The 25,279-nt window shown below is 40.2% G+C and overlaps 2 protein-coding genes across 2 annotated transcripts in view; both read left to right on the forward strand.

The window, feature by feature from the left end:
• Positions 1 to 2,872: 2,872 nt before the first annotated feature.
• Positions 2,873 to 4,999, forward strand: LOC128742816 (DNA damage-regulated autophagy modulator protein 1). The gene is made up of 5 exons (XM_053839292.1): positions 2,873 to 3,257; positions 3,375 to 3,496; positions 3,579 to 3,808; positions 3,868 to 4,158; positions 4,218 to 4,999. Exons 1-5 carry the CDS (start codon positions 3,193 to 3,195, stop codon positions 4,290 to 4,292), a joined length of 783 nt encoding a protein of 260 aa, XP_053695267.1. The 5' UTR covers positions 2,873 to 3,192; the 3' UTR covers positions 4,293 to 4,999.
• A 415-nt stretch (positions 5,000 to 5,414) lies between these two features.
• The window catches only part of LOC128745254 (uncharacterized), a 97,344-nt gene continuing 77,479 nt past the window's right edge, over positions 5,415 to 25,279 (forward strand). Inside the window, exon 1 of the mRNA XM_053842282.1 lies at positions 5,415 to 5,574. The gene's annotated coding sequence lies outside the window, so the exon portion shown is untranslated. The remainder of the gene's footprint in view (positions 5,575 to 25,279) is intronic.

The raw sequence follows: 25,279 nt of genomic DNA on the forward strand, positions 1-25,279 counted from the left end.
AGTTTTAGAGTTCGTAGTTCGTAGAGTTTGCAATTTTTCCGGTATAGCAATTCGACAGCAGCCGAGGCTGGTTCTTATTCAACAACAATTTCTTATTTATTCATGAATTTCTCATCGCTTAAGTAAAGCGTATCATTGTTTCTCAGCAACGAAAACAGTTCTCTTCAACGACCCCATCGACACCAATAACAGAGGAGCTCAACATGCAAGATGGCACGATCAGGTCGATAATGATTTGCGACTTCTGAGACGACTGAGAAATTGGCGACGAGTAGCCCATGGAGTGGAACGAGTTGAATGGAGACTACTGCTTAAAAAGCATGAGGCACTCCGGCTCACGCTGACAGCGGTGAGGTATTTCAGGGTTTTCCCTTTGGAAGAACTACATAATTGAGTTATTATTTGTAGAACCTTCAATCATGAATTTAAGTTTCCCCGTGCTTTACAAGTTTTACCAGCGATTCAGGCTTCTTGAGTTGTTATTTGATCATGCAAAAAAATACCGAAAATACCGGTTTTTGGTCTTGGAAAAACCGGTAATTCGGTATTGGAAAATAGCCCGGTAATACCGGTAAAACCGGTTTCGGTAAAACCGGTATAGCATCCCTAATTAGATATGAAAAAGAGAAATTGAACTTTTTCTTAGCTGGTGCTCCTTCAGATAATTATTTTTGCATGAAAATCAAAACTTATGCTTTTTTTGAATGTACTTTCATGAAAAGATAGTCATTAGCTTGATCGCATCGTTTTTACAATGTTGGAGGGTTAGGAAAACAAGAGGGTTGCAAAAGCTGCGCCTTAAACATGCTTGAGAATGGGAAATATGATCGATATGATTTTCAGTGCTTGTCATTTTTGATTTATTTGTTGAAACATGATACATGACATAAGACATCTGTCCTTTAAAATGTCATTAACGAAAACAAATCTTACAAAATTACTACCGTGGAACGTTTACTTCCTATTTTTCATATAACATTTCTAAGCTCTAGTATCTATTGATTGAAAAGAGCATCTATTGATGCGCAAAATTTGTTTGAAATTTGTATAAATTTATTTGGAAAAATCAACTCATTTTTAATCCTATACACCACTATACCTTCATGCTTAAATCAACTGCTTTTCTTCGCTGTTTGCTTTTCGTGTACAAATGTGAGTAACAGCAAGTGAACAAAATGACAATTGAAATCTGAAATCAAAGAAAAGAAAAAGCTTTTCGATTGAATCCCATTATTTAATATTTATTTGCAACAGATACGTAGTTCGCCTACGACGTGCAGGCTTCAACAGCGTCTTATTTCAAAGCGTATACGTATCTGTTGCGAATAAATATTAAATAGTGGGATTTAGTCGGTAAAAGTTTTTTCTTTCCTTTAATTTCAAATTTCGTATTCCACTAAGAGGCTTCAAAAATTTCAGACAATTGATTCAGAAAAGTGAGAAACATCTTTTCTTGAATTTCAATGCAAATTTAAAAATTGCAAATTGTCATCCCAAGTAACAATTTGAGTTTTATTACACTCTTATGATGACATTCAAGACCAAAATTGGTCATGAAAACCACCAGAAGAGTACAATCAAACTCACATTGTTGCTTGGGATCACATACACACACATACATACATACATACATACATACATATATACATACATATATACATACATACATACATACATACATACATACATACATACATGCATATATACATACATACATACATACATACATACATACACACATACATACATACATACATACATACATACATACATACATACATACATACATACATACATACATACATACATACATACATACATACATACATACATACACACATACTTCACACACATTGAATACAATCAACATTTGTTTTGAATTCACACGTTTTAACGGTTTAATATACGGTGCTTAAGTGTTAAAGTTTAAATAACTTTTGAATGAACTGTCCGATTTTAAATAACTCGGTTTCGTTTGATAGATCTCAGTAGTAATTTTCAAATAATAATAAAATGTGTGATGTTTTTCATTGAATTAATGCTTATATGTTACAAAAATATGTTTTAAATACTATTTTTTCACATTTCTTTATGTAACTTTCAAACTACAAGCCCAATCGTCATGAAATTTGGAAGTTAAGGGTTTGCAAGGCTCCTCTTTCATATGCAATCAATTTTGTTCAAATCGGTTAAGGGATCTATGAGATAATGAAGTCCCATATTTTTCATATTTTTATACATAACTTTTGAACTAAAAGTCCGATCAGTATGAAATTCAATAGCGACCAATGGGACACCTAGACCTTTCATTTGACACTAAGAACATTAAAATCGGTCCAGCCATCTCCGAGAAAAGTGAGTGAGATTAAAAGCGTTACATACACACACACACACACACACACACACACACACATACATACACACACACAGAAAATGCTCAGTTTTCGAAACTGAGTCGAATGGTATATGACATTCGGCCCGCAGGACCTTCTTTCCATTTCCGGTTTTCCAAGTGATTTCTATACCTTTATACTATATATTTATATAGTAGAAAGGCAAAAAGTTTTAATGGTGTAGCTCCCAACTTTGAAATTAAATTTTATCGTTTTGAATCCAATGAGAGGGAGAAGAAAAGACAACAATGTTTGGAGCATTCATGTTCCAGCATTTTAGTACAACAAACTCACCATTTCATTTTGTCTATTTTTTGCGGCAGTTTCAAGGTTTCAATTCATCGCTTGGATGGAGTGGTGAAGTGGTGAATAATGCGGTTTTTAAACTGACAGCACATAGAATCTCATAGAATCGAATTGTGACAATTCGATTCCACTACTAGTGCAAAATCGTATCGTATAACAAAGCACAGTCAAAACAAAAGTGCCGAAGTCGCGGATTCACACAATATAATCTTATTTGCTATTTACAATAGTCTCGAATATGATGCAATTAGTCATCTAATACTTTGCGATCCTCTCGAAATGCGTTCTCCAGCCGCACTGTGGACAATTTGTGGTGATTAATCTGCGAATATTCAAGTGCACCAGAAAGAGTGTGTGATAAAAAGCATCGAAGTTGGAGCCAGTGATTATTGTTTTCTTTTTTCTTGCCCACCCCCTCTTCGAATAAAATTACGTTTGTATATTATTTCGTTTAAGTTCTTATTTAAGCCGGTTATTTAAATAAAATCGAGGGATGTCTAAGCTTTATTTGCTCCCGATCACGGTGTTTCTGCTGTTTAATTTTACGTTCATCGGAACGTGAGTAGTTGCAAAATAACAAATAACTTTTTTAGCGAAAAAAAGACGCATTTAGACTGCGCTTTCGCGCGTGAGTCATTCGCACTTTCCATTTAACTTGACCTCTGTCATTGGCAGGTACATTGCTGCTGTGCTACAAGGACATGTAGTGCCAACGGTGCCGTACATTTCGGATGCAGCAACGTACTCGCCGGAAAGCTGCGTCTTTGGACAGCTGATAAGCGTTGGCTGTGTTCTACGTGAGTAACAATAATTCATTTCCTCTATTTCCTTACGAAACGATGATTCTAATATTCTGCGTTCGGGGATTTTCGCTTGCAGTGGGAATCACCATCTACGTGCGCTATCGACAGATTCAAGAAATTGGCCTTCGTCATGCCGATGTTCAGCCGGTTCTGAACCGGTTGAACGGTCGCGCCTTTTGGGTCGGAATGGGTTCCTGTTTGGGGGTCAGCATGGTCGGAAACTTTCAGGAAACCAACGTACGGCTAGTGCACTACTTTGGGGCATTTTTGGCTTTCGGTTTGGGTACGGTTTACTATTGGATGCAGGTGAGAGGGACCTGTATGATGAGATTGTTCAAAAATACCCATTCTGTGCGTTGTTCTAGGCTTATATTTCCTATCATCTTCAACCGTACATTGGATCAATGCTGAAGGCTCACATTCGGCTTGCCATCGCAGTGATATGCACCGTTTTTTTCATCATCGTTTCCGTCACCGGAATCATTTCACATATCCTATTCAACGGTACTGATCCTCGCAAGTGGTACCCATCGGATGGTGGATGGGAATATCATGTGGCCAGCTCGATTTCCGAGTGGATTGTTGCAACCGCTTTCTGCTTCTATATTCTAACTTTCACCGATGAGTTTCGAATGATGCAGCTGGAACATCCTCCGGTAAGTCACTTGAATTATGACCCTTTGAGAGCGATTCTTAATTACGGTTAACATTTTAGCTAATTTTCATCGAAGTGGAAGGTAACCAGTATTATGAACCGGTGATAAACGAGCCGGTCAGCACCGTCTCGTGATGTGATTCGCGTAGCCCGCCAAACAACCCGTCACCCATATCATCAGCAGTCCTCGTGAAAATTCCCCCCTGGAAGCTTCCATCACAGCCACCGGCCTGTACCGTACGTAAAGTAAAGCGATCGCAAAGTCTACCAAACCTCCACCCACTGAAGCGACACAGCAGAATCGAACGACAGCAGCACTGCCGACCATTGCACAGCCACCCAATCTGCGACGGTTACAATTGCATCATCAGCATCAAAAACTCCTTCCACAGTCGACGGAGTCGGAACGGGCCTTCCAGCAGTCCAGTAGTCGCCGCTGCTACCGCCGCCGATGGCGGTGATCTGTTCCAGCAGGAACTGGAACTGCTGGACGGTTTAGTTGAGCCGTTCGATCTGTGCTCTTCCGAGCTGGAACTGTACGAGCTGGTCCGCGAAAAGCTGGACCCCCGCAAGATCGCTTCGCTCTCGATGTCGCTGATGTTGGTCGCCCTGCTGGAGGCTCTGCACACGTTGACCGTTTTCTTTAGCGACAGCTTCAATCGGCACAGCTATCTCTAAGCCCGTTTGCTTTAGTTTTCTCTCTTTCTCATGTAGGTTTAGGTATAATTAATTCATTTATCATCAAAAAATTTGTGCAGAATTCGTTTTTGTCAGAAAAAAAAACGAATTACTGCAATAATTTTTTTTAATTAAGACTGGGTTTACCTATGATAAATTGTTTCATAATTAATTGATAGAATAAACTTAGTAGTTTTAAGAAGTGCCGATGTATTTAATTCCCATTCTCAACCCATATAGATTCGTTCGTCTATTCACCACCAAATAAGCTGCTCCAAATCAGCTGCTCCAAATCAGCTGGTCAAACGAAAGCAAGACGACGAGTGGTGAATTTGGCACTACTCAGTATCAAAACAAACGACATTCCTCCGCCTCTGCCACCGTTTGGGGCCCGTCGGGCCCATCAATTCAATCAAAACGCTCATATGAATGGATATTTGCGCGAATGCGCAGCGCATGCTGCGCATGATTTTAAACGCACACTTTTGGCATAGTTCACTCACCACAGTCGCAGAAGGCCGCGCATTAGGATTGGTGGTTCAATTATTTTGTTTCTGTCAAAACGAAAACAGTGGACGTGTCCGGCTTAGGTCATTTTTTATCACATTTCTGCTCTGGACTTATCGAAGCATTCAGTTAATTAAGTGCGCATAACCGGGAGGAGACGCCCAGTGTTTATTTGCTTGCATGTGATTGGTGTGAAAGTGTCAAATAAGCCCGAGAATCGGATCAATTGAAGGTAAGTGCGGCGTATAGCTGAAAAAGTGATTAAATTGGCCGACAGCAAGCAAGCGTTCGGTATCGAAACTGGTTTTCGTCGAAATGACGTACCGCACCGACTCTTGGGTTTTACTTACTTCTTCTATGTTGATACCGGATCATGATTGCGCACTTAGAACCGGTTGGAGTTTAGTGACTTATTTAAGCTATTCTTAATAATATCCAGTTACCTAGATACATTTGGCACCGTGAAAAGTTATGTAATCATTGCGTACCAATCAAATGTCATGATTATTTACAAAAATTTTGTTATCGTGACATTGAATTAATTTGAGCGGCATTTGTCTTCAAATCAGATAGAATAATAAGAAATACAGTAATGTTCCGATTTTGTCAGCCTATAAATTTTGCTTAACTTTTGTGCTTTAAACATATTTATAATACTTTTCAGCCTGCTTGAAACTATTCTTATTCTCTGGGGAGAGTTTTTGAATAAAATGATGCCTTCTTGCCAGTTATTCGGGGTCAAAATTAGGGTATTTTTAAAGTAAAAGTTCTTACTTGTTTACTTAGGTGGCTTGCCGTCCTAAGACAAAGCCTGTTGAACAAAGTTTCTCCAAGTAACTCGGTTGAGGGCTACCGCTCTCCAATTTCTCGGACACCGAGTACTCTCCACCAGATTCCGCTCCACCTGGTCTAACCATCTTGCTCGCTGCGCTCCTGGTCGTCTTGTTCCTACCGGATTTGAGGCGAACACAGGGTAGTTGTCCGGCATTCTTGCAACATGCCCTGCCCATCGCATCCGTCCAGCTTTAGCCACCTTCTGGATACTGGGTTCGCCATAGAGCTGTGCGAGTTCATGGTTCATCCTCCGCCTCCATACTCCGTTCTCCTGTACGCCGCCGAATATCGTTCTTAGCACTCGTCGTTCGAAAACTCCGAGCACTCGCAGGTCCTCCTCGAGTATTGTCCATGTTTCATGCCCGTAGAGAACAACCGGTCTAATAAGCGTTTTGTACGGGGTGCACTTTGTACAGGGACTTAGTCTGCTCGACCGCAATTGTTTGTGGAGCCCATAGTAAGCACGACTTCCGCTGATAATACACCTCCGAATCTCACGGCTGGTATCATTGTTCGCCGTTACCAGTGAGCCGTTACCAGACTAGCTCAAACTCATCGCCGTCGATCAATATACTACTGCCCAAGCGGTGTCGTTCGGCCTCGGTTCCGCTGGCCAGCATGTACTTTGTTTTTGACGTATTTACCTTTAACCCAATCTTTTCTGCTTCGCGCTTTAGTCTGGTGTAGTGATGTCCGAAATTTTCAATTATTCGATTACCGATTAATCGGTGAGCCTTGTCTGCACTAATCGATTAATTCAACTATTCGTGCTAGTGGTGTTCGATTCAAAATATTCGCATATTTCTTTGAATAATTCGATTAATCGAACGATTATGAACGATTAACGAGCATTATTCGGGGATTATACGTACTGATTGAACTATTCGATTAATTCAACTACTCGTGCTGGCATTATTCGATTAAAAATTATTCGAATATTCCTTGTGTTATTCGATTAGTTGAATTAATCGAACGATTAACGGACATCACTAGTCTGGTGTACTGTTCCGCCACCGCCACAGATGTTCTGCCGATAATATCCATGTCATCGGCAAAGCAGACGAATTGACTAGATTTGTTAAATATCCTGCCCCGCGTGTTGATATCCGCTCGGTTCATAACACCTTGTACCGCTATGTTGAACAGCAGGCATGAAAGATCATCACCTTGACGAAGCCCTCTGTGTGATTCGAATGAACTTGACAATCCACCCAAAATCCGAACACAGCACTTTGTACCATCCATCGTAGATTTAATGAGTTTGATGAGCTTCCTGAGGAAGCTGTTCTCGTCCATGATTTTCCAAAACTCATTCCGGTCGATGGTATCATATGCAGCTTTGAAGTCAGCGAATAAATGATGCGTGGGAACTCTGTATTCACGGCCCTTTTGAAGGATTTGCCGCAGTGAAAATATTTGATCCGCTGTAGACCGACCTTCGACGAAGCCGGCTTGATAAGTTCCCACAAATCTATTCGCAATTGGTGATAGACGGCGGAAAATGATTTGGGACAGCACTTTATAGGCGGCATTGAGAACGGTGATCGCTCGATAGTTCTTACAGTCCAACTTGTCGCCCTTTCTATAGATCGGGCAGATAACCCCATCTTTCCACTCCTCCGGCAGCTGTTCCGTATCCCAAATTCTAACAATTAGTCGGTGCAGACAAACGGCCAGCTTTTCTGGTTCCATTTTAATAAGCTCCGCTCCGATGCCATCTTTTCCAGCTGACTTGTTGTTCTTTAGCTGCATGATGGCCTCCTTAACTTCGCCTATCGTTGGGGTTGGCACCTCTTCCCCGTTTGTTGCACCGTCGAAATCGCTTTCCCCGCCGCCATGGTTTTCCGCCTGGGCGCCATTCAGGTGTTCGTCGAAGTGCTGCTTCCACCTATCGGTCACCTCACGATTGTCCGTCAGAATACTGCCAGTCTTATCCCGACACATTTCCGCTCGCGGCACAAAGCCATTGCGGGATCCGTTCAGTTTCTGGTAGAACTTTCGCGTTTCCTGAGAACGATGCAGCCACTCCAATTCTGCATATTTCTGCTCTTCCAGGTAGCTCTTTTTCTCCCGAAAGATTTCGTTTCGCTGCATCTTCTTCTGTTTCCACGTTCTGACTTGTGGCACTGCGCATCTTGGCCGCCCGCGCAGCGTTCTCCTCATCCATCACCCTCCTACATTCATCGTCAAACCAATCGTTCCGCTGATTCCGGGCTACATGCCCGATGGAGCTCTCCGCTACACTGCTGATGGCTGTTTTGATAGTGTTCCAACAGTCCTCGAGAGGGGCTTCGTCTAGCTCGTCATCTTCCGGCAGCGCAGCTTCGAGTGAATGCACGTAGTTTGCGGCGATGTCTGGCTGCTTCAGCCGCGTGAGATCTAACCGAGGCTGGCGTCGGTACGGAATGCTGTTCACAACGGAGAGTCTTGGGCGCATCTTAACCATCGCTAGGTAGTGGTCCTGGTCAACGTTAGCGCTTCGATAGGATTTGACGTCGATAATGTCTGAGAAGTGCCGACTGTCGATCAAAACGTGGTCGATCTGTGATTCTGTCTGATTTGGTGACCTCCAGGTGTACTTGTGGTGGATTCTGTGCTGGAAAAAGGTACTACGTACGGCCATATTCTTGGAGGCGGCAAAGTCGATAAGTCGATTTCATTGGTCCGCTGGTGTGCACTGAACCTTCCAATCACCGATTTGTATTCCTCCTCCTGGCCGACCTGAGCATTGAAATCCCCGATGACGATCTTGATATCATGTTTTGGGCAGCGGTCGTATTCACTCTCCAACTGCGCGTAGAATTCATCCTTGTCGTCATCGGTACTTCTGAGGTGAGGGCTGTGCACGTTGATGATGCTTATATTGAAGAATCGGCCCTTGATTCTCAACCTGCACATTCGAGGATTGATTGGCCACCACCCAATCACCCGTTTCCGCATCTCGCCCATCACTATGAAAGCTGTACCCAGCTCGTGTGTGATGCCGCAACTCTGGTAGCTGATATGTCCATCTCTGAACATACGTACCGTTGAGCTTTTCAGCGCACCTCCTGCAGCGCTACGACGTCGAACTTGCGGCTCTTCAATACGTCGGAAAGCACTCGAGTGCTCCCTTGGAAGTTGAGAGATCGGCAGTTCCACGTCCCGAGTTTCCAATCCATAGTCCTTTTTCGTCGCGTGGGTCTATTCCGATTGTTCCAGTAAGAATTTATTTGTTCTTCGTTCCGTGCTTTAGTATTTTTCGTGGTGACGGCTTGCAAAGCCTGCTACACCAACCCCCTGTTTCGCCGGAGGGCCAACGAAGCTCGAAAGAGCCCTCCTTTCCTGTCAGCATGCGACCTTGGCTTTCACCAAAGTTGCTCGTATCCCGGCTGGTACCACGAGGCGGTAGGAATAGGAGTTGCTAAATAAGAGGCTATGAACCACTATAGGGTCTATTTTATGCCTACACGTGCACAAGGCACCGACGGTACGCATTATTCAGCCGTTTACCAGCCCAAATTTATCTCACATAATGGTAATTGTCGTTTTAGTGAAAATACTCCCCGTACCGTTGGTAACAAAACGCGCTGCACAATTTTCTGGCAGCTTGAAATCGTTGGAGGCAAAAAAATTAATTTTGCACTCGCAACCTGAGATCAGCTCGCGGCGAATTTGGCGATGAATTCGTCCGCGACAGTTACAATTTATCGCGTTCGATAAGGTGAAGAATTTACAATAACATTGTCATCTTTTTTCTTGCATTTTGAAAAAAAAAGGTTCGATACCGGTGGTATCGATAGTATCGATACTTTATCGCAGATACTCCGATACTTGGTATCGAATATTGGTAAGTATCGCCGATACCAAGGTATTCGATACTTTGCTTGGTATCGCCCATCCCTACGAAATTGGGATTTTTGACGAAAAGTTAATGCCTGCTAATTTCCAGTCCTAGTCCAGCTTGATGTCTGTGTTAGGGAAGTGTGCCAGAAAAAATGTCTAAAGCCCATTGTCTCAACAGACTGCAAATTCTTTACGGCGAGACGATTAAACCTAGGCGAATTTTATATCTGTGTTGGAAAAATGCGCTACAACTGTAGTGTTCGGTTATAATTTAATTCTGTATGGATAAGCATGTTTGGCGTTTCATTGGAAGTGTAGTGAAAAGATGTGCTGTTGATCAAATGAGATTGAATTGGTAAAATCGCTTCAACGTAGAGGAACCAGAAACCATTGGTAATAGAAACAATCTTTAATTTCTGTAAGGTAGCAGGAAAGCAATTTGAGTTCTTGATTTTGATAAATTGTTTTCATATGCACATAGAAATAACTCTGAAATCTATTGAGGATTGAACGTTTACAATGTTACTACTTTGATAAATGTTACATACAACCCAGGCAACAATGTGAGTTTTATTATACTCTTATGGCGGTTTTAATGACCAATTTTGGTCTTAAATGCCATCATAAGATTATAATAAAACCCAAATTGTTACTTGAGAACGCATGTAGCATGTATATATGCTGCATATAGCATGTATACATGATGAATCGAATGATTACATGCATGGATACATGCTACCATCACTACAAAGAGATTTACGTAGTCTTACGTCACCTACATATGCGGTCGTGTCTTGTTCACAGCCCCTCTGATTTTTCTTTCTTTGGGGAGGTCCACAGCATCATTGTAAGTTCCGGAAGCGGTCGAGAGACTGGCAAAATCATCCATCAATGCCAGAATGGGCGCAGAAAGTACCAACCAAGTCTTTTGCTAGATCGAGTTGGTATTCGCCCAGATCCAACCAAAACCGCAGCGATCAAGAGCATCCTAACAAACATTTTTGCTGTATAATTGCTTACTAAGAGGTTGATTGCTGAACATTGGCTATATAACAGTTGAATAATCTACTGTTCAAATAAAATGTTTGTTGGGATGCCTCCACCGATTCATTCCTTTCCCCTCTTCTGTTGGATACTCTTACCACTGCGTCCAGTATTTTGAACTATTGTGGTATGCCCCGTTTTATTATTTTACTATACGCTACATGCTTACCCATCACTTGTTGAGGAAGTGACAGGCTGGTAGCTGGAGCGAGACATGTGCCAATCAGGGATGATTAGGTTTATGAACCTAGTATCCTGATCGGCGACGCCAACCAGATCTCCCCTTTTTGAGATACTGCCGTCTGCGTACTATTTGTGCTCCGAGATTCCGAAGATGTTATTTACTCGGACAATATCCTGTCGCAAGACCGGTATGCTTGCTGAGATCTCTCTTATTGAGACTCAGCGACTTTTGAGTAACTCTCATCCTCGACGTTATATATTTTTAGATTGTTTGAGCGGTTGTACAGCCATCCTACTGGCCATAACTGTTCGGTTCTCTTTTTGTTTCAGCCCACCCTCCAGCATAGTCAGAGATCAAGCAGAGTGAATCTCGACCCGTGAGTAGAGAGTTGGAGCCACATCTTCGTTTGTCGCCTCACAACGAATCGGCGTGTGCATCGTTCAGGTCTTGTTCCTTCCCTATTCTGCTCTTCACCTCACTCGTTTCTTTGTTTTTCGGCAGAGAGAGCATGCACGGTAAGAAATCGTCCACTGCATCAGTGACCGGCTTCATGGTACCACGAGGAGGTAGAGATAGGAGTTGCTGAATAAGATATCCATATCCATATGCACATATGCGCATTATTCAATCATTTACCATCCGGTTCGTTCCTTCCTGGGCGCAATAAATTATTACGGGAAGTCTCAAACATGGGTTGGCCGAGTTACTCAAAAACAGCTCATCGTTCAAGTGGACTGCGGAATGCCAGCAGGTGTTTAAAAAATTCAAGGATATTTTATCCTCCGAACTCTTGCTTACCTATTACGATCCAAAGCAGGAGATTATAGTGTCCGCTAACGCGTCCTAAATTGGATTTGGTGCAACAATTAGCCATAAGTTCCCTGACGGCAAAATCAATGTCATTCAGCACACTTCCCGGGCACTCAACGCTGCAAAGAAACGATACTCCCAGCCGGATCGTGAAGGTCTGGCGATAGGTTTTGCAGGCACTAAATTCCATGAGCTCATTTTTGGAAGGAGATTCAGGCTTCAAACGGACCATGCGCCGCTACTACGGATTTTGGGGTCTAAAAAAGGGATCCCGGTCTACACCAGAGATGCCAGAAGTGAAGACATGTCTTCATTTTGAAGACATTTTTGTTACAATGAAGACTTTTATTTTGAAATGTCTTCACTTGAAGACATGTCTTCACCATGCAATTCAAATGGGTAAAAAAATCTGGAAAGCCGGAAGAAGACAAATGAGGACATTTTTCTTGATTTGTGAAGACTTTTCAAAAAATCACCTGGCATCCCTGGTCTACACCGCCAACCGGCTCCAACGTTGGGCCCTTATTCTGCTCAACTACGATTTATTCATGGAATACGTCTCGACTGACAAGTTTGGGAACGCCGATGTGTTGTCCAGATTTCGATTCACAATCTAACGACCAGTCCGACAGTTTACGTTCCAACGAGCAGTCCACAAAATTCAGGAGGAAGAAGGAAACATCAGTCTAGCATTGGATATTCTCTCGAATCGGACAACACCAAATCCGAACATTGATGGGAAATCGCCGGCTGAAGCTATGTACAGTCGGCCACTACGAATATCTCTGGATCTTTTGCGAGCACCTCAACAACAGGTTCACGACACCGCAAGTCAAGCTGAAACTAACTAACTGAGAACGTTTGCACCGAAGGCAGTTGTGTAAGCCAAAGTCTACGCACACAACAAGTGGACTTGGGCACCTGGCACTGTGGTGGAGAAAATAGGCAACACAGCAAGAGGATGATTCGATCCCACATTAGCTAGCTTCGGGCCCGAACTCCGTCAGGACTAGATTTTGAGCAGATAAATAAGCCATCGAAACAGTTTCCAATCAACATTCTGCTAAATGAGTGAAAGCACCAAGGTCACCAGTAGGTCAGCCCGTAGCCTCCACAGCATCCAGTAGGCAAAGCTCAACATCATTCTCAACAACGGAATTTCTAATCAACTCGTCTCCTATGGTCCAGCTACCTAGACACTCTTCTCGCTACCAAAGATCGCCCCAATGGTTCCAGGCATACCGGAGGTATTAAGGAGGGAAATGTTGGGTACACGTGCAACCCTAACACAGAAGTTACCACACCAGTTAATCGTGAATTTTCATACATTTATAACTCCACCTTGTCACGTTACGACACGCAGCTATGCGCCAACAAATGCTGCCGACCTGCAGTAGAGAGCGTTTACAGTCAGCTGAACAGTGTGGTTGAGAAAATCCCGAAGGGGGATAGTCAGATCCACTTGGGCGACTTCAACGCGAAGATTGCCTTAAACATTGCGGCCCCTCAACGCGTTCTCCCCCATTGACCTCCGCACAAGGTCACGTGTGTCCCTCCGAATGGCCGAATAAAAATCAAATCGATTATATCTGCATCAGACGAAAGTGGCGAAGGAACCTTCCTAATGTACGCAACGAACACAGCACCGATAGTGCACTGTCGAAGAATACTGTTGAAGTGGATTGGCACTAAGACCGCATTTGTCACAACGAGTGATGATGTAATGGAATTCAGATGAATCCTGGAGAAAGGTGAAAGTCAACACTGTGCGGGCACGGAAAGTAGGTTATAAGCAATACGCTGGAGATAGCTGTTAATGCGGTTGAAAAGATATAAAAGACCCTGTGATAGCACCTTAACTGAGGAGGGAGAACAAAACCAGCAGCGTATGACAGCGCACAAAGTATCTCACAGCAACCGCATCAACGTATCAGAGGTTTACGTACTAAAATGGGCTAGTAATCGGCTGGATAATGCGTCTCAAGTTCTTTCCTACCATAGCTTCCGTTTTGATGGCTCCCGGAGCATTTGTTGTGTTAGGTTTCATCAAACGCAACACTCAGGAACACACCTTAATACCACCATATTGCTTAAAGTCATTGCACTGCTCTCTGGCATGAAGCATCCTCGAGTAGGAAGTTCAAGTTTGGGCGACACATCAACAGGATTGAACGAGTACAACATTCATACAACATTCAGTACCATTGCACTGCCACCCAATGAACGAGATAGTATAGTATCAACTCATTAGTCTGTCTACTCTTGAATGCAGATAGTTACTGCTTCAATGGCTTTTCATCTTTCATTATCAGCAATAACATCGGCTGCATGCTCTGGTTGTCACTATTACGATTCAACGATTATCTAGGTACCTTCTTCAGAACGGCTCATAATCGCACGTAATTTGGCCAATTTAACCCTCTAGAAAGGTGTTGCCGAAGATTCAAAGAAACATTATATGTATATAATTATGATACAGCTAAGTCCGTTTTTAGATTGCATCAGCTCTTCAGCATTATCTGGCAAACCGCGAAAGTTCTGGTGAAATGGCTACAGGGCATCAGAACAAAAATCCTCGATCTATCTGAATCTATCTGAAGTTGTGAACTGGCGTTGCTCTGCGTCACTTCCAAAATACTCAGCAAAGCGATCCTCAGTCAGTTAGCTCCAGCAGAACGGGAATTTGAACGGATAGGTTGGTAGGATAGCGATGTTTTTGGAACATCACCAACATTCGCCCCGTAGGAATGCAGACAAAGACCCGCGACAAAACCGTTCTCTTAGGTCAAACATTTGGCAATCGAACAGTCCGCAAGCTGCCGAGGACTAAGCGTACCGTCTGGATGAGGCTCTACTGTCCTCTCAGGAGGTGATTCGACCCTCGAGTACTCTGGCATGATAAAAGCCACAAACGCAGTGCTAGGTGATGAAACCACGAGATCGAGTTTAAGAAATGACTGGATTAACCGGGGGTGCCAATAAGGCAAACACGTAGTATCAATAGTTTCAGTGTGAAGGACACTTCTAACTATGGTCGGTGTATTCCACACGTATGTACAAAATCCTAATCAGACCGGTAGTCCTTTACAGTTTTAAGACTGTAACTTTGCTTACGGAAGACATTTCAATTCAATTTTGCATATCTCCTATACCTTCAGATATTAGGGAAAACTTTTGTCGACATATATGGATTAAACGTTTAGCATGCGACAGATCCCAGATAAGTTCTGGGAGCACAACCTGCCGATTCCTGCATGCCGATTTCAAGGCGACATACGATCCAGTTAAGCTAAATGAGCTATGTCAGATAATGCTTATCATAAGGTTACCTGAATTTTAGGAAATTTTCGTACTAAATATTTTTTCTATAACTTAGTTTTGTTGCTTCACAACAGTTCAGCTTTAATTTCACAAAAGTTAAATGTTGCTAGTTGTAGGCATATCCTTGCTACAGTCTAGTTACATACCAAAAGTGTTATTTCAGCGTTCGCTCGTCCGAAGGAAATCGAAAAATTACCATTTTAACATCAGCGCCCCCATCCCTACGTCTGTCTATCTATCCATCCATCTGTATGCGAACTCCTTTATTGGTTTTATCGATTTTCGCTTGCCAGGGCAGCATGTCTTCGGAGGGACTTCTTTCCTCCGAGCGCAAAGAAATATCAATACTACTGAACTTGGCCAAGCGGCAGCATTCGCAAATATTGGACGGAATAATGATGATGACGACGACGACGACGACGATGTTGGGGGATGGAGGCCTTTTAAATGGACGAACGGACAGGTCGCTCAGGCTCAGGACTGATGGAGGAAGACGGAATTTCTGTTAAGTGTGTCCAAGCTTCAGGACACTGCCAGCCAGGGAATCCAATTTATATGATAACGACGACGTTCCACCGGTCGCTTGCAACAACAACAATAACAGCAACAACAACGTCGACGGTCTCGGTCGTAACGATTGCTTCGCTAGGCCAACTGGCCGGGATTTACTCGCCGGGAAGTTTATAGCGTCAGTGAAAAAAAATAACGAAACGTAAACGTTTCTCTTTTGGAGTATCGTTTCGGTTCAGTCGATTTTGCATAATTTGCCAAATTTTGTGACAAAGTGACACGTAATGAAAAAGTGTTGATGATGCTGGCTGGGATGATTTTTGCTATCGAAGAGTTGTTTTTACTTTTTTTAATCAAATTTTCATATCAAACTACGCCCACATAGGAAAAATCTTTAACCACCAGGAAAATCCTAATTTGTAATTCCTATTCTATACACTAGAATAGGTTTTAGACCCCCGTTTTTACTTCCATCAATTTTAGAATGATTTGATAGATGCAAATAAGTTATTAGCTGTCAATTGCCTTGATTACATCATTATGGAAATCAGGTATATATTTAACGAAATACCTTCCACAATTCTCCCACGTTCGATTTTCCCTATCTAATAGTTTCAATCCCCCCTGATAAGGGGCAGGGGAAAATACCAACGACGACACAGTCTTTCATCGTCATCGGGAGGACCTAAACGATAACACTCAGCACTAGCGTGTCCAGACATAAACGAAAGGTGGGTCACCTGACCTTTCAGATGAATGTTTTGGTCTGGAAAAACGGATTAATCGTAGGATGGCGAATCTATTTTATTACTAATTACACAAATAACAAATACTGGACGATTGAGGCATTACAATAGACTTGAATTTGGACTAATTTGAACCTGAATTTTACTTTAAACCGGACATGGACACGAAATTAGACACGAAGTTGAATTTAAAATCTAAATTGACATTTTCTCACACGTTTTACCTTTTTTCTGTTCCGTTTTTTTCAGTTTTTTCCTCTTTTTGTTTTTCTTGTCTTTACTCCAAATTTCCATTCGTTTTTTCTTTTTTTTGCTTTTTTTCTGTCTTGTGTGTTTTCTGTTCCAGTTTTATTTATTATCAATTTTTTCTTTTTTAATTTTGTTCGTTTCTAGTTTTCGTAGTTTTCTAACTCTTTTTATGTCCTTTCCTTCTCGTTTGACGTTTTCGCTAGTACCGTTTTTGATGCCCCGTTTTTCATCTTTTCAATCATTTAATTCTGTTTTTGTCTCCTTTTTATCTTTCCTCTCCGGTTTTTCTGTTTTATCTCCCAGTTATCGTCTTTTTCTCTTTCGTTTTAACTTTTTTTCGGTTCGCTTTTGCTGTTCTTTCTCTGTCCCATTTTTCCGATTTTTGTCCCATATTTTGCCTTCTATTTCCCGTTTGATCCCCTTCCTCTTTTCAACATTTTCCTTCATGGTTTTTTTTCTCTTTCGTTTTTCTTTTTTCACTTTTAGTTTTTCTCTGGTTTTTGGAGTCCTGTGTTTCGTTTTTTGTCTACATTTTTCCGTTTTATCTGCTTTCAGACCGGTTTCTCCTCTTTTCCTGGTGCGATTTCTGCCATTTTCGGTCCCGTTTCACCTTTTTCTCGGTTTTCTTTTTCTTGCTTTTTTGTCGTTGTCATTTTCTTTCCCGTTGTTGGTCCTTTCTCTTCTCTTTTTCCCTTTCTTCGTTTCCCGTTTTCGTATTTTTCAACTGTTTTTATCTCATTTACTTTTTATTTTACGTCTTCGTCTTCTTCTTTCGTTTTCTTCTTTTTATGCTCTTTTTATTGTGTTTTTAGCTCCTTTCTGCTCTTTCCTCTACAGTTTTTCTTCTTTCTCTCCCATTTATTGTCGGTGTCTTCCGTTTTACCTATTTTCAGTTCGTTTTTTCTGTGATTCTCCTTTGTCCTTCTTCCTTTTTATCTATGTTTTCGGTTTTGTGTCCAATATTTCTTTATATATATTGATCTCTTTTTCTCGTTCTCTGAACTGATAGTGGAGAAATTCGGGTTAGAAAACGGAAAATTGGCTTTATTATTCTTCTTTTTCCTTTTAGTTTTTCTCTGGTTTCTGTTTTTTTCACTTGTTTTCTTTTAAATATTCCCTTTCTTCAACGGTTTTTTTTCTCTCTCCTTTCCTTCGCGTTTCCTTGTCCCATTTTTCGCTTTGAGCTCGTGAGTTCCTCTGTCTTCAGACCGGGGTTTCTTCTTGTTTTCTGTTTCATATTTCCTTTCTTAACCCGGTTTCTCTTTTTTTCTCTCGTTTCTTCTTTTTTCGATCTCTGTTTCTTTTGTTCTACTTGGCTGTCCTGGTTTTTACCTTTAAAATTAAAATTAAAATTTTCTTAGTTCTGAATTTACTCTGTTACGTTTTTCGTCTTTCTTTTTCAGTGTTCCCTGTTTTGAAGTTTCTCCTCTTTTCCTGTCTCGTTTTCCGCCCCGTTGCAACTTGTTTCTTCAGTATTTTCAGTCAGTTTCTATCCCGTTCCCGTTCGTTGTTCGTTTATTTTTTTCACTCGTCTGTTTCGTTCTTTCTCTTATTATATACTGCCTTCCTCATTCTCATACTCATTTGCTGTCATTTGTCCTTCGTTTTCATTTGTTTCTTTTCTTTTCATTCTTTTCTATCTCGTTTTCTCTTTTTTCTCTTTTTTGTAGAGTTTATCCTCATTTTCTTCATTTTCTATAGAGTGCTTCTCACTTTTCTCTTCAGTTCTTCTTCTCAAATCTTTTCATTTTTTGCCTTGCTTTCGCTCTTTCACCATCCAGTTTTCTCCTTTACCACTTTCTTTTTGCTTTTTTATGTCACGTTTACACTTCCGTTCTATTTTTTCTTTCATTTCTCTTTTTTAATCATGACAGTTATTGTTATTTTCTCTCTCTCTCTCTCTCTCTCTCTCTCTCTCTCTCTCTCTCTTTCGTTATTATTTTTTTCCATTATGGTTTCTCTTGTTTTCTGTTTCGTATTCCCCTTCTTGACCCGTTTTCCCTCTTTTTCTTTCTTGTTTCTACACGTTTTTTCTGCTCCTTTTTTCGTCTTTTTCTATTCAGTTTTTCACCCTTTTCCTGAGTTCTGAATTTCCTCTGTCTGTTTTTCGTCTTTTTTCTTCCGTTTTTCCAGTTCCATCTAATTTCTTTTGTTTTTCTGTTTCGGTTTCTGTGCCGCTTCAACTGTTTGCTTTTTCCGGTTTTCTTCTTGTTTTTTGCTTTTTAACTCCTTTTCTGTCCCGTTTTGCGTTTTCTCTTTTTTTTTGGCTCGTCTGCTTTTCTTCCTTTTCGGTCACGTTCTTGTTTTTTCGCATTTCTGTTCTAGTTGCTCTATTCTCCTACTTTCATATTTTCTGCTTTTCTTTCCTCCTTTTTTATTTCGTTTCTTGTCCTTTTTTCTCTTCGTTTCTGTCTAGTTTAACTTCATTTTCTTCGGAGTGCATCGTTATTTTTTCTCATTTTTCTTTTCTCTTCATTTTATGTTTTTCTATAAAATCTCTTCGTTTTTTGTCGTCTTTTACAATCCAGTTTTCTCCTTTTCCACTAGCCTTTTGCATTTTTATGTCCCGTTTTCACTCCCATTTTGTTTTTTCTTTCGATTCCCTTTTTTATCATGACAGTTATTATTACTTTTTTGCTCTCGTTGTTCTTCTTTTCCATTTTGGTTTCTTTTGTTTTCTGTTACGTATTTCCTTTCTTGGCCCGTTTTCCCTCTTTTTCTCTCTGGTTTCTATACGTTTTTCTGTTCCTTTTTTTCTTTGGCTGCTCAGTTCTTCGCCCTTTTCCTGAGTTCCGCCCTTTTCCTGAGTGTCCATGTTTCGCCTTTCTTCTTCCATTTTCCCTGTTATCAAGCTGATTTCTGCTCTTTTCCTGTTCCGTTTTCTGCCATGTTTTTTGGTACCCTTTGCCATCCCGTTTTTCGTTCGTTCGTCGTGCGTTTTTTTTTCGCTCGCCTATTTTGTTCTTCCTCTTATATCCTGCTATTCCTCATGTTCTGTTTTTTCTTGCCGTTTTATCCCTTTTGTTTTCCGTTTTCATTTGTCTCTACACATTCTCTATTTTTTCCATTTTCTTCTTTTTTTCCTCTTTTTCTATCTCGTTATTTGTCCTCTTTCTCTCCGTTTCTGTCAAATTTATCCTCATTTTCTGCATTTTTTACGGAATGCATCCTTCTTTTCTCTGATTTTTCTTCATTTCCTTTCTGTTCTTCATCTTTTTCTATACAACCTCTTCGTTTTTTGACTCGTTTTCCTCTTCTACTGTTTTGGTTTTGCTCTCTTTTCGCTTTCTTTTTCTCTTTTTATGCTCCGTTTTCACTCCCATTCTGTCGCGTTTTCTCTTTCGCTTCGCTTTTTTTTTCGTGCCAGTTTTCCTATTCTTTTCTCTCTAGCGTTTCCTTTTTTTTCTAACACATTTGTCAAGTTTTTACTATCCAGTCTTCTCTTTTCTTTTTTTGTGTCTTTTCATGTCCCGTTTTCACTTTTATTCTGTTTTTTTCTTTCGTTTCTCTTTTTTATCATGACAGTTAGGCCATTGCAAATCATTTTAAAAGTTTTTGTCACCCCCCCTTGGAAATTGGCTTGAAAAATCGTGGGGCAAAAAATAATTTGTAGAATATGAGTTAATTTTATTTGTACACTCAAATCTCGTTTTACGTCCACTATTGGGGGGACGTAAATCAAATCGGTCGTAAAAAAAGTGGACGTTAATTCAAATTTCGGACGTAAAACGAGAGGACGTTAATTCAAGTTTTGGACGTAAAAAAAGTGGACGAATTGACATAATTAGTTCCAACATGGAATAACTCGTGATCCTGACCGTATAGAACGTTGGTGTCTTCGACAAAGCTGTTTAGCAGATCAAGGGCTTTTCGTCGGATTGTATGGATTATAGAATTGTCTCACTACGTGGCGCTAGTGTATATGTAGTACTCTTATGCAGGCCATATCTTGCGCTGCTGACTGTCTAGAATGTTGCGGTCTTCGGGAAGTTTACTCAAATGACTGACACCTTCAAGATGGTATGGAAAATAATGCAGAATTCGCTCATTACGTGGCGCTAGCGTATATGTAGCATTCTTATACAAGCTGTACCTTGCTCTGCTGGCTATCTAGAAAGTAACGGTCTTCGGGAAGTTTCGGAAAAATTTCTGTTTTATTTGTATGAGAGTCCTTATCCTCGTACCACAGGGGTGAGGAGTCTCAAAGCATTGAAAAATAAATTCATGTCTCTAAAAACACCCACAAGCCAAATTTGGTTCCTTTTGCTTGATTAGTTCTAGAGTTTTGAGGAAATTTGTGTTGCATTTGTATAGGAGCCCCCCCTCTTACGCCCTACTCAAAATTGCTCTTTCACCCACCCTTAAAATTGCTGGTCATTTTATCTATCCAACGACATATAAATTGTTCAGTTTCGTTCAGTAGTTTAGTAGTTATTCGCATTTGAAATCTTTCATTCAAACGTTACACTTCTATTTTCGTTTTCACAAAGTGGTACCCAGTCCCAGTATAGTAAACAAAGACGTAGTCCTACGTCAACATATTTTAAAAATTTGAGCAGTCAATGAAAACCGTGAGCTTTAACTCCATATTTGGTACCAAAATAATAAAAATCAATTCTGTGGTTCAAAAGTGATAAATTATTAAAGAAGGAAAGCTTGGCAAAAGTTGGGATTTTTTGGGACCACTCTTTCTCAAAACGGGGCTCCCTAAGTGCCAATTGGAAAAATACGGGTATAAATTTTGTAGAATTTTTATGGACGGTTGACCAAGCGGGAAAGTGAGGGATAAAAAATACACAATCATCCTAAGAAACTCCCTCGGCCTGCACGTTAATTCAAATTTTGGAGGTAAATCGATAGAACGTTAATTCAAATTTCGGACATAAAATGAAATCACGTAAAATGAATGGACGGTTCGGCTAAACTACCTTTCCGAAGAAAGGAACTTCTTGTACAACCAAGATCATGAGCTATGGCAAATACAAAAAAACATACACTAGTGCAGCCGGTTCCATACCACCTTGAATTTTCCATACCATCTTGAAGGCGGCAGTCATTTGAGTAACCTTCCCGAAGACCGCAACTTTCTAGATAGTCAGCAACGCAAGATAAAGCTTGTATAATAGTACTGCATATACGCTAGCGCCACGTGGTGAGTCAATTCTGCGCTATTTTCCATACCATCTTGGAGGCGGCAGTCATTTGAGTAACCTTCCCGAAGACCGTAACTTTCAAAATAGTCAGCAACGCCAGATAAAGCTTGTAAAAGAATGCTACATATACGCTAGCGCCACGTAGTGAGTCAATTCTGCGCTGTTTTCCATACCATCTTGAAGGCGGCAGTCATTTGAGTAACTTTCCCGAAGACGTTAATTTAAATTTCGGAAGTAAAACGAGAGGACGTTAATTCAAATTTCGGACGTAAAACGAGAGGACGTTAATTCAAGTTTTGGACGTAAAAAAAGTGGACGTTAATTCAAATTTTGGACGTAAAACGAGAGGACGTTAATTCAAAATTTGGACGTAAAAAAAGTGACGTAAAACGAAATCACGTAAAATGAACGGACGTAAAACGAGATTCTAGTGTAAAATCAATTGTCTGTGGGCTCTACAGCCTAAAAAACTTCAAAAATGAGTGTACGAGTTGAGTTAACGCTTCTAGCATGAAATAGAAATGGAAATTCAAACAGCGGAATTTCCGAAAATCGGCGAAAAAAATTATTTTTTGTTTTTGTCTTTTTTCGTAGATTTTTGCATGGAAATTAACAACGTATTTATTAAAAGCAAGAATAGATTTAGTTTTCACGTTTAAACTTAAAATAAAAATGCCAAAAATCCATATTTTTTTGCCCGATTGAAAATTCTCTGTTTTTTTCGCCCCCCCTCCCCCGTTCAGTGGCCCAACACCGGAGGGACAAAAACTTTTTAAAATATTTATAATGGCCTTATTGTTATTTTTCCTTTCTCGTTATTCTTCTTTTCCGTTTTGGTTTGGTTTCTCTTGTTTTCTGTTTCGTATTCCCTATCTTAAACCGTTTTTTCCTCTTTTTCTCTCGTTTCTACTTTTGTGCTGTTCTATTTTTCTTCTTTGCCTGTTCTGTGTTTTGCTCTTTTGCTGAGTTCTGAATTTCCTCTGTCCGTTTTTGGCCTTTCTTTTTTTTATTTACTTTATTTATTCTTCTTCCGTTTTTCCTTCGTTGTGCGTTTTTTTCTCGTCTGTTTTGTTCTTCCTCTTATATCCTGCAATCCCTCATTTTCTGTTTTTTCTTTACGTTTACCGCTTTTGTTTTCCGTTTTCATTTGTTTCTCCCCAATTAATTTGTTTTTTTTTTGTCTTCTTTTTCCTCTTTAATGTTCCCGTTTCTCTATTCTCCTGGTCCCATATTTTATGCTTTTCTTTTCCTCCTTTTTATCTCGTTTTTTGTCCCGTTGTTCTCTTTTTCTGTCTAGTTTATACTCATTTTCTTCATTTCCTTCAGAGCACCCCCCACTTTTCTCTCCCTTTTTTCCTTTACTCTTATGTTATTTATCTTTTTCTATTCAAGTTTCTTCGTTTTTGCCTCGTTTTTCCTCTTTTCTCTCTGGTTTCTATACGTTTTTCTGTTCCTTTTTTTTCTTTGGCTGCTCTGTTCTTCGCCCTTTTCATGAGTTCCGAATTTCCTCTGTCCTGTTATCAAGCTGGATTCTCCTCTTTTCCTGTTTCGTTTTCTGCCATGTTTTCTTTTTTTTGGTGCCCTTTGCCATCCCGTTTTTCGTTCGTTCGTCGTGCGTTTTTTTCGCTCACCTATTTTGTTCTTCCTCTTATATCCTGCTATTCCGCATGTTCTGTTTTTTCTTTCCGTTTTATCCCTTTTGTTTTTCTCTATTCTCTGTTTTCTCTATTTTCTTCTTTTTTCCTCCTTTTCTAGCTCGTTATTTGTCCTCTTTCTCTCCGTTTTTGTCTAGTTTATCCTCATTTTCTGCATTTTCTTCGAAATTCTTTTCTCTCATTTTGCTTCTTTTTTTTCTGTTCTTCATCTTTTTCTATACAATCTCTTCGTTTTTTGCCTCGTTTTTCCTCTTCTACTGCTTTGGTTTTGCTTGCTTTTCGCTTTCTTTTTCTCTTGTTATGTTCCGTTTTCACTCCCATTCTGTCGCGTGTTCTATTTCCCTTCGCTTTGTTTCGTGTCAGTTTTCCTATTTTTTTCTCTCTTGCGTTTCCTTTTTTTTCTAACACGTTTGTCAAGTTTTTAATATCCGGTCTTCTCTTTTTTCACCTTTTGTCTTTTTATGTCCCGTTTTCACATTCATTCTGTTTTTTCTTTCGTTTCTCTTTTTTATCATGACAGTTATTGTTATTTTTCCTCTCTCGTTATTCTTATTTTCCGTTTTGGTTTTGGTTTCTCTTGTTTTATGTTTCGTATTCCCTTTCTTGATCCGTTTTTCCTCTTTTTCTCTCGTTTCTACTTTTCTTCTTTACCTGTGCTGTGTTTTGCTCTTTTGCTGAGTTCTGAATTTCCTCTGTTCGTTCTTGGCCTTTCGTTTTCCCTTCGTTGTGCGTTTTTTTCTCTCGTCTGTTTTGTTCTTCCTCTTCTATCCTGCTATTCCTCAGTTTCTGTTTTTTCTTTACGTTTATCGCTTTTGTTTTCCGTTTTCATTTGTTTCTCCTTAATTAATTTGTTTTTTTTTGTATTCTTTTTCCTCTTTTATGTTCCCGTTTCTCTTTTCTCCTAGTCCCATAGTTTATGCTTTTCTTTTCCTCCTTCTTTATCTCGTTTTTCGTTCCGTTGTCCTCTTTTTCTGTCTAGTTTATACTCATTTTCATAATTTCCTTCAGACTACCCCCTTCTTTTCTCTCACTTTTTTCCTTTTCTCTTGTGTTATTTATCTTTTTCTATTCAATCTCGTCGTTTTTTGCCTCGATTTTCCTCTTCTACTGCTTTTGTTTTTCTTCCTTTTCGCTTTCTTTTTATGTTCCGTTTTCACTCCCATTCTGTCGCGTTTTTTGTTTTCCTTCACTTTGTGTCGTGTCAGTTTTCCTATTCTTTTCTTTCTTGCGTTTCCTTTTTTTCTAACACATTTGTCAAGTTTTTACTATCCGGTCTTCTCTTTTTTCACCTTTTGTCTTTTTATGTTCCGCTTTCACTCCCATTCTGCTTTTTTCTTCATTTCTCTTTTTTATCATGACAGTTATTGTTATTTTTCCTCTCTCGTTATTCTTCTTTTCCGCTTTGGTTTTGGTTTTGATTTCTCTTGTTTTATGTTTCGTATTCCCTTTCTTGATCCGTTTTTCCTCTTTTTCTCTCATTTCTACTTTTCTTCTGTTCTAGTTTTCTTCTTTACCTGTCCTGTATTTTGCTCTTTTGCTGAGCTCTGAATTTCCTCTGTCCGTTTTTGGTCTTTCTTCTTCCGTTTTCCCTTCGTTGTGCGTTTTT

This window comes from Sabethes cyaneus, chromosome 1 (genome assembly GCF_943734655.1).
Source record: "Sabethes cyaneus chromosome 1, idSabCyanKW18_F2, whole genome shotgun sequence".
Lineage (NCBI taxonomy): Eukaryota > Metazoa > Arthropoda > Insecta > Diptera > Culicidae > Sabethes > Sabethes cyaneus.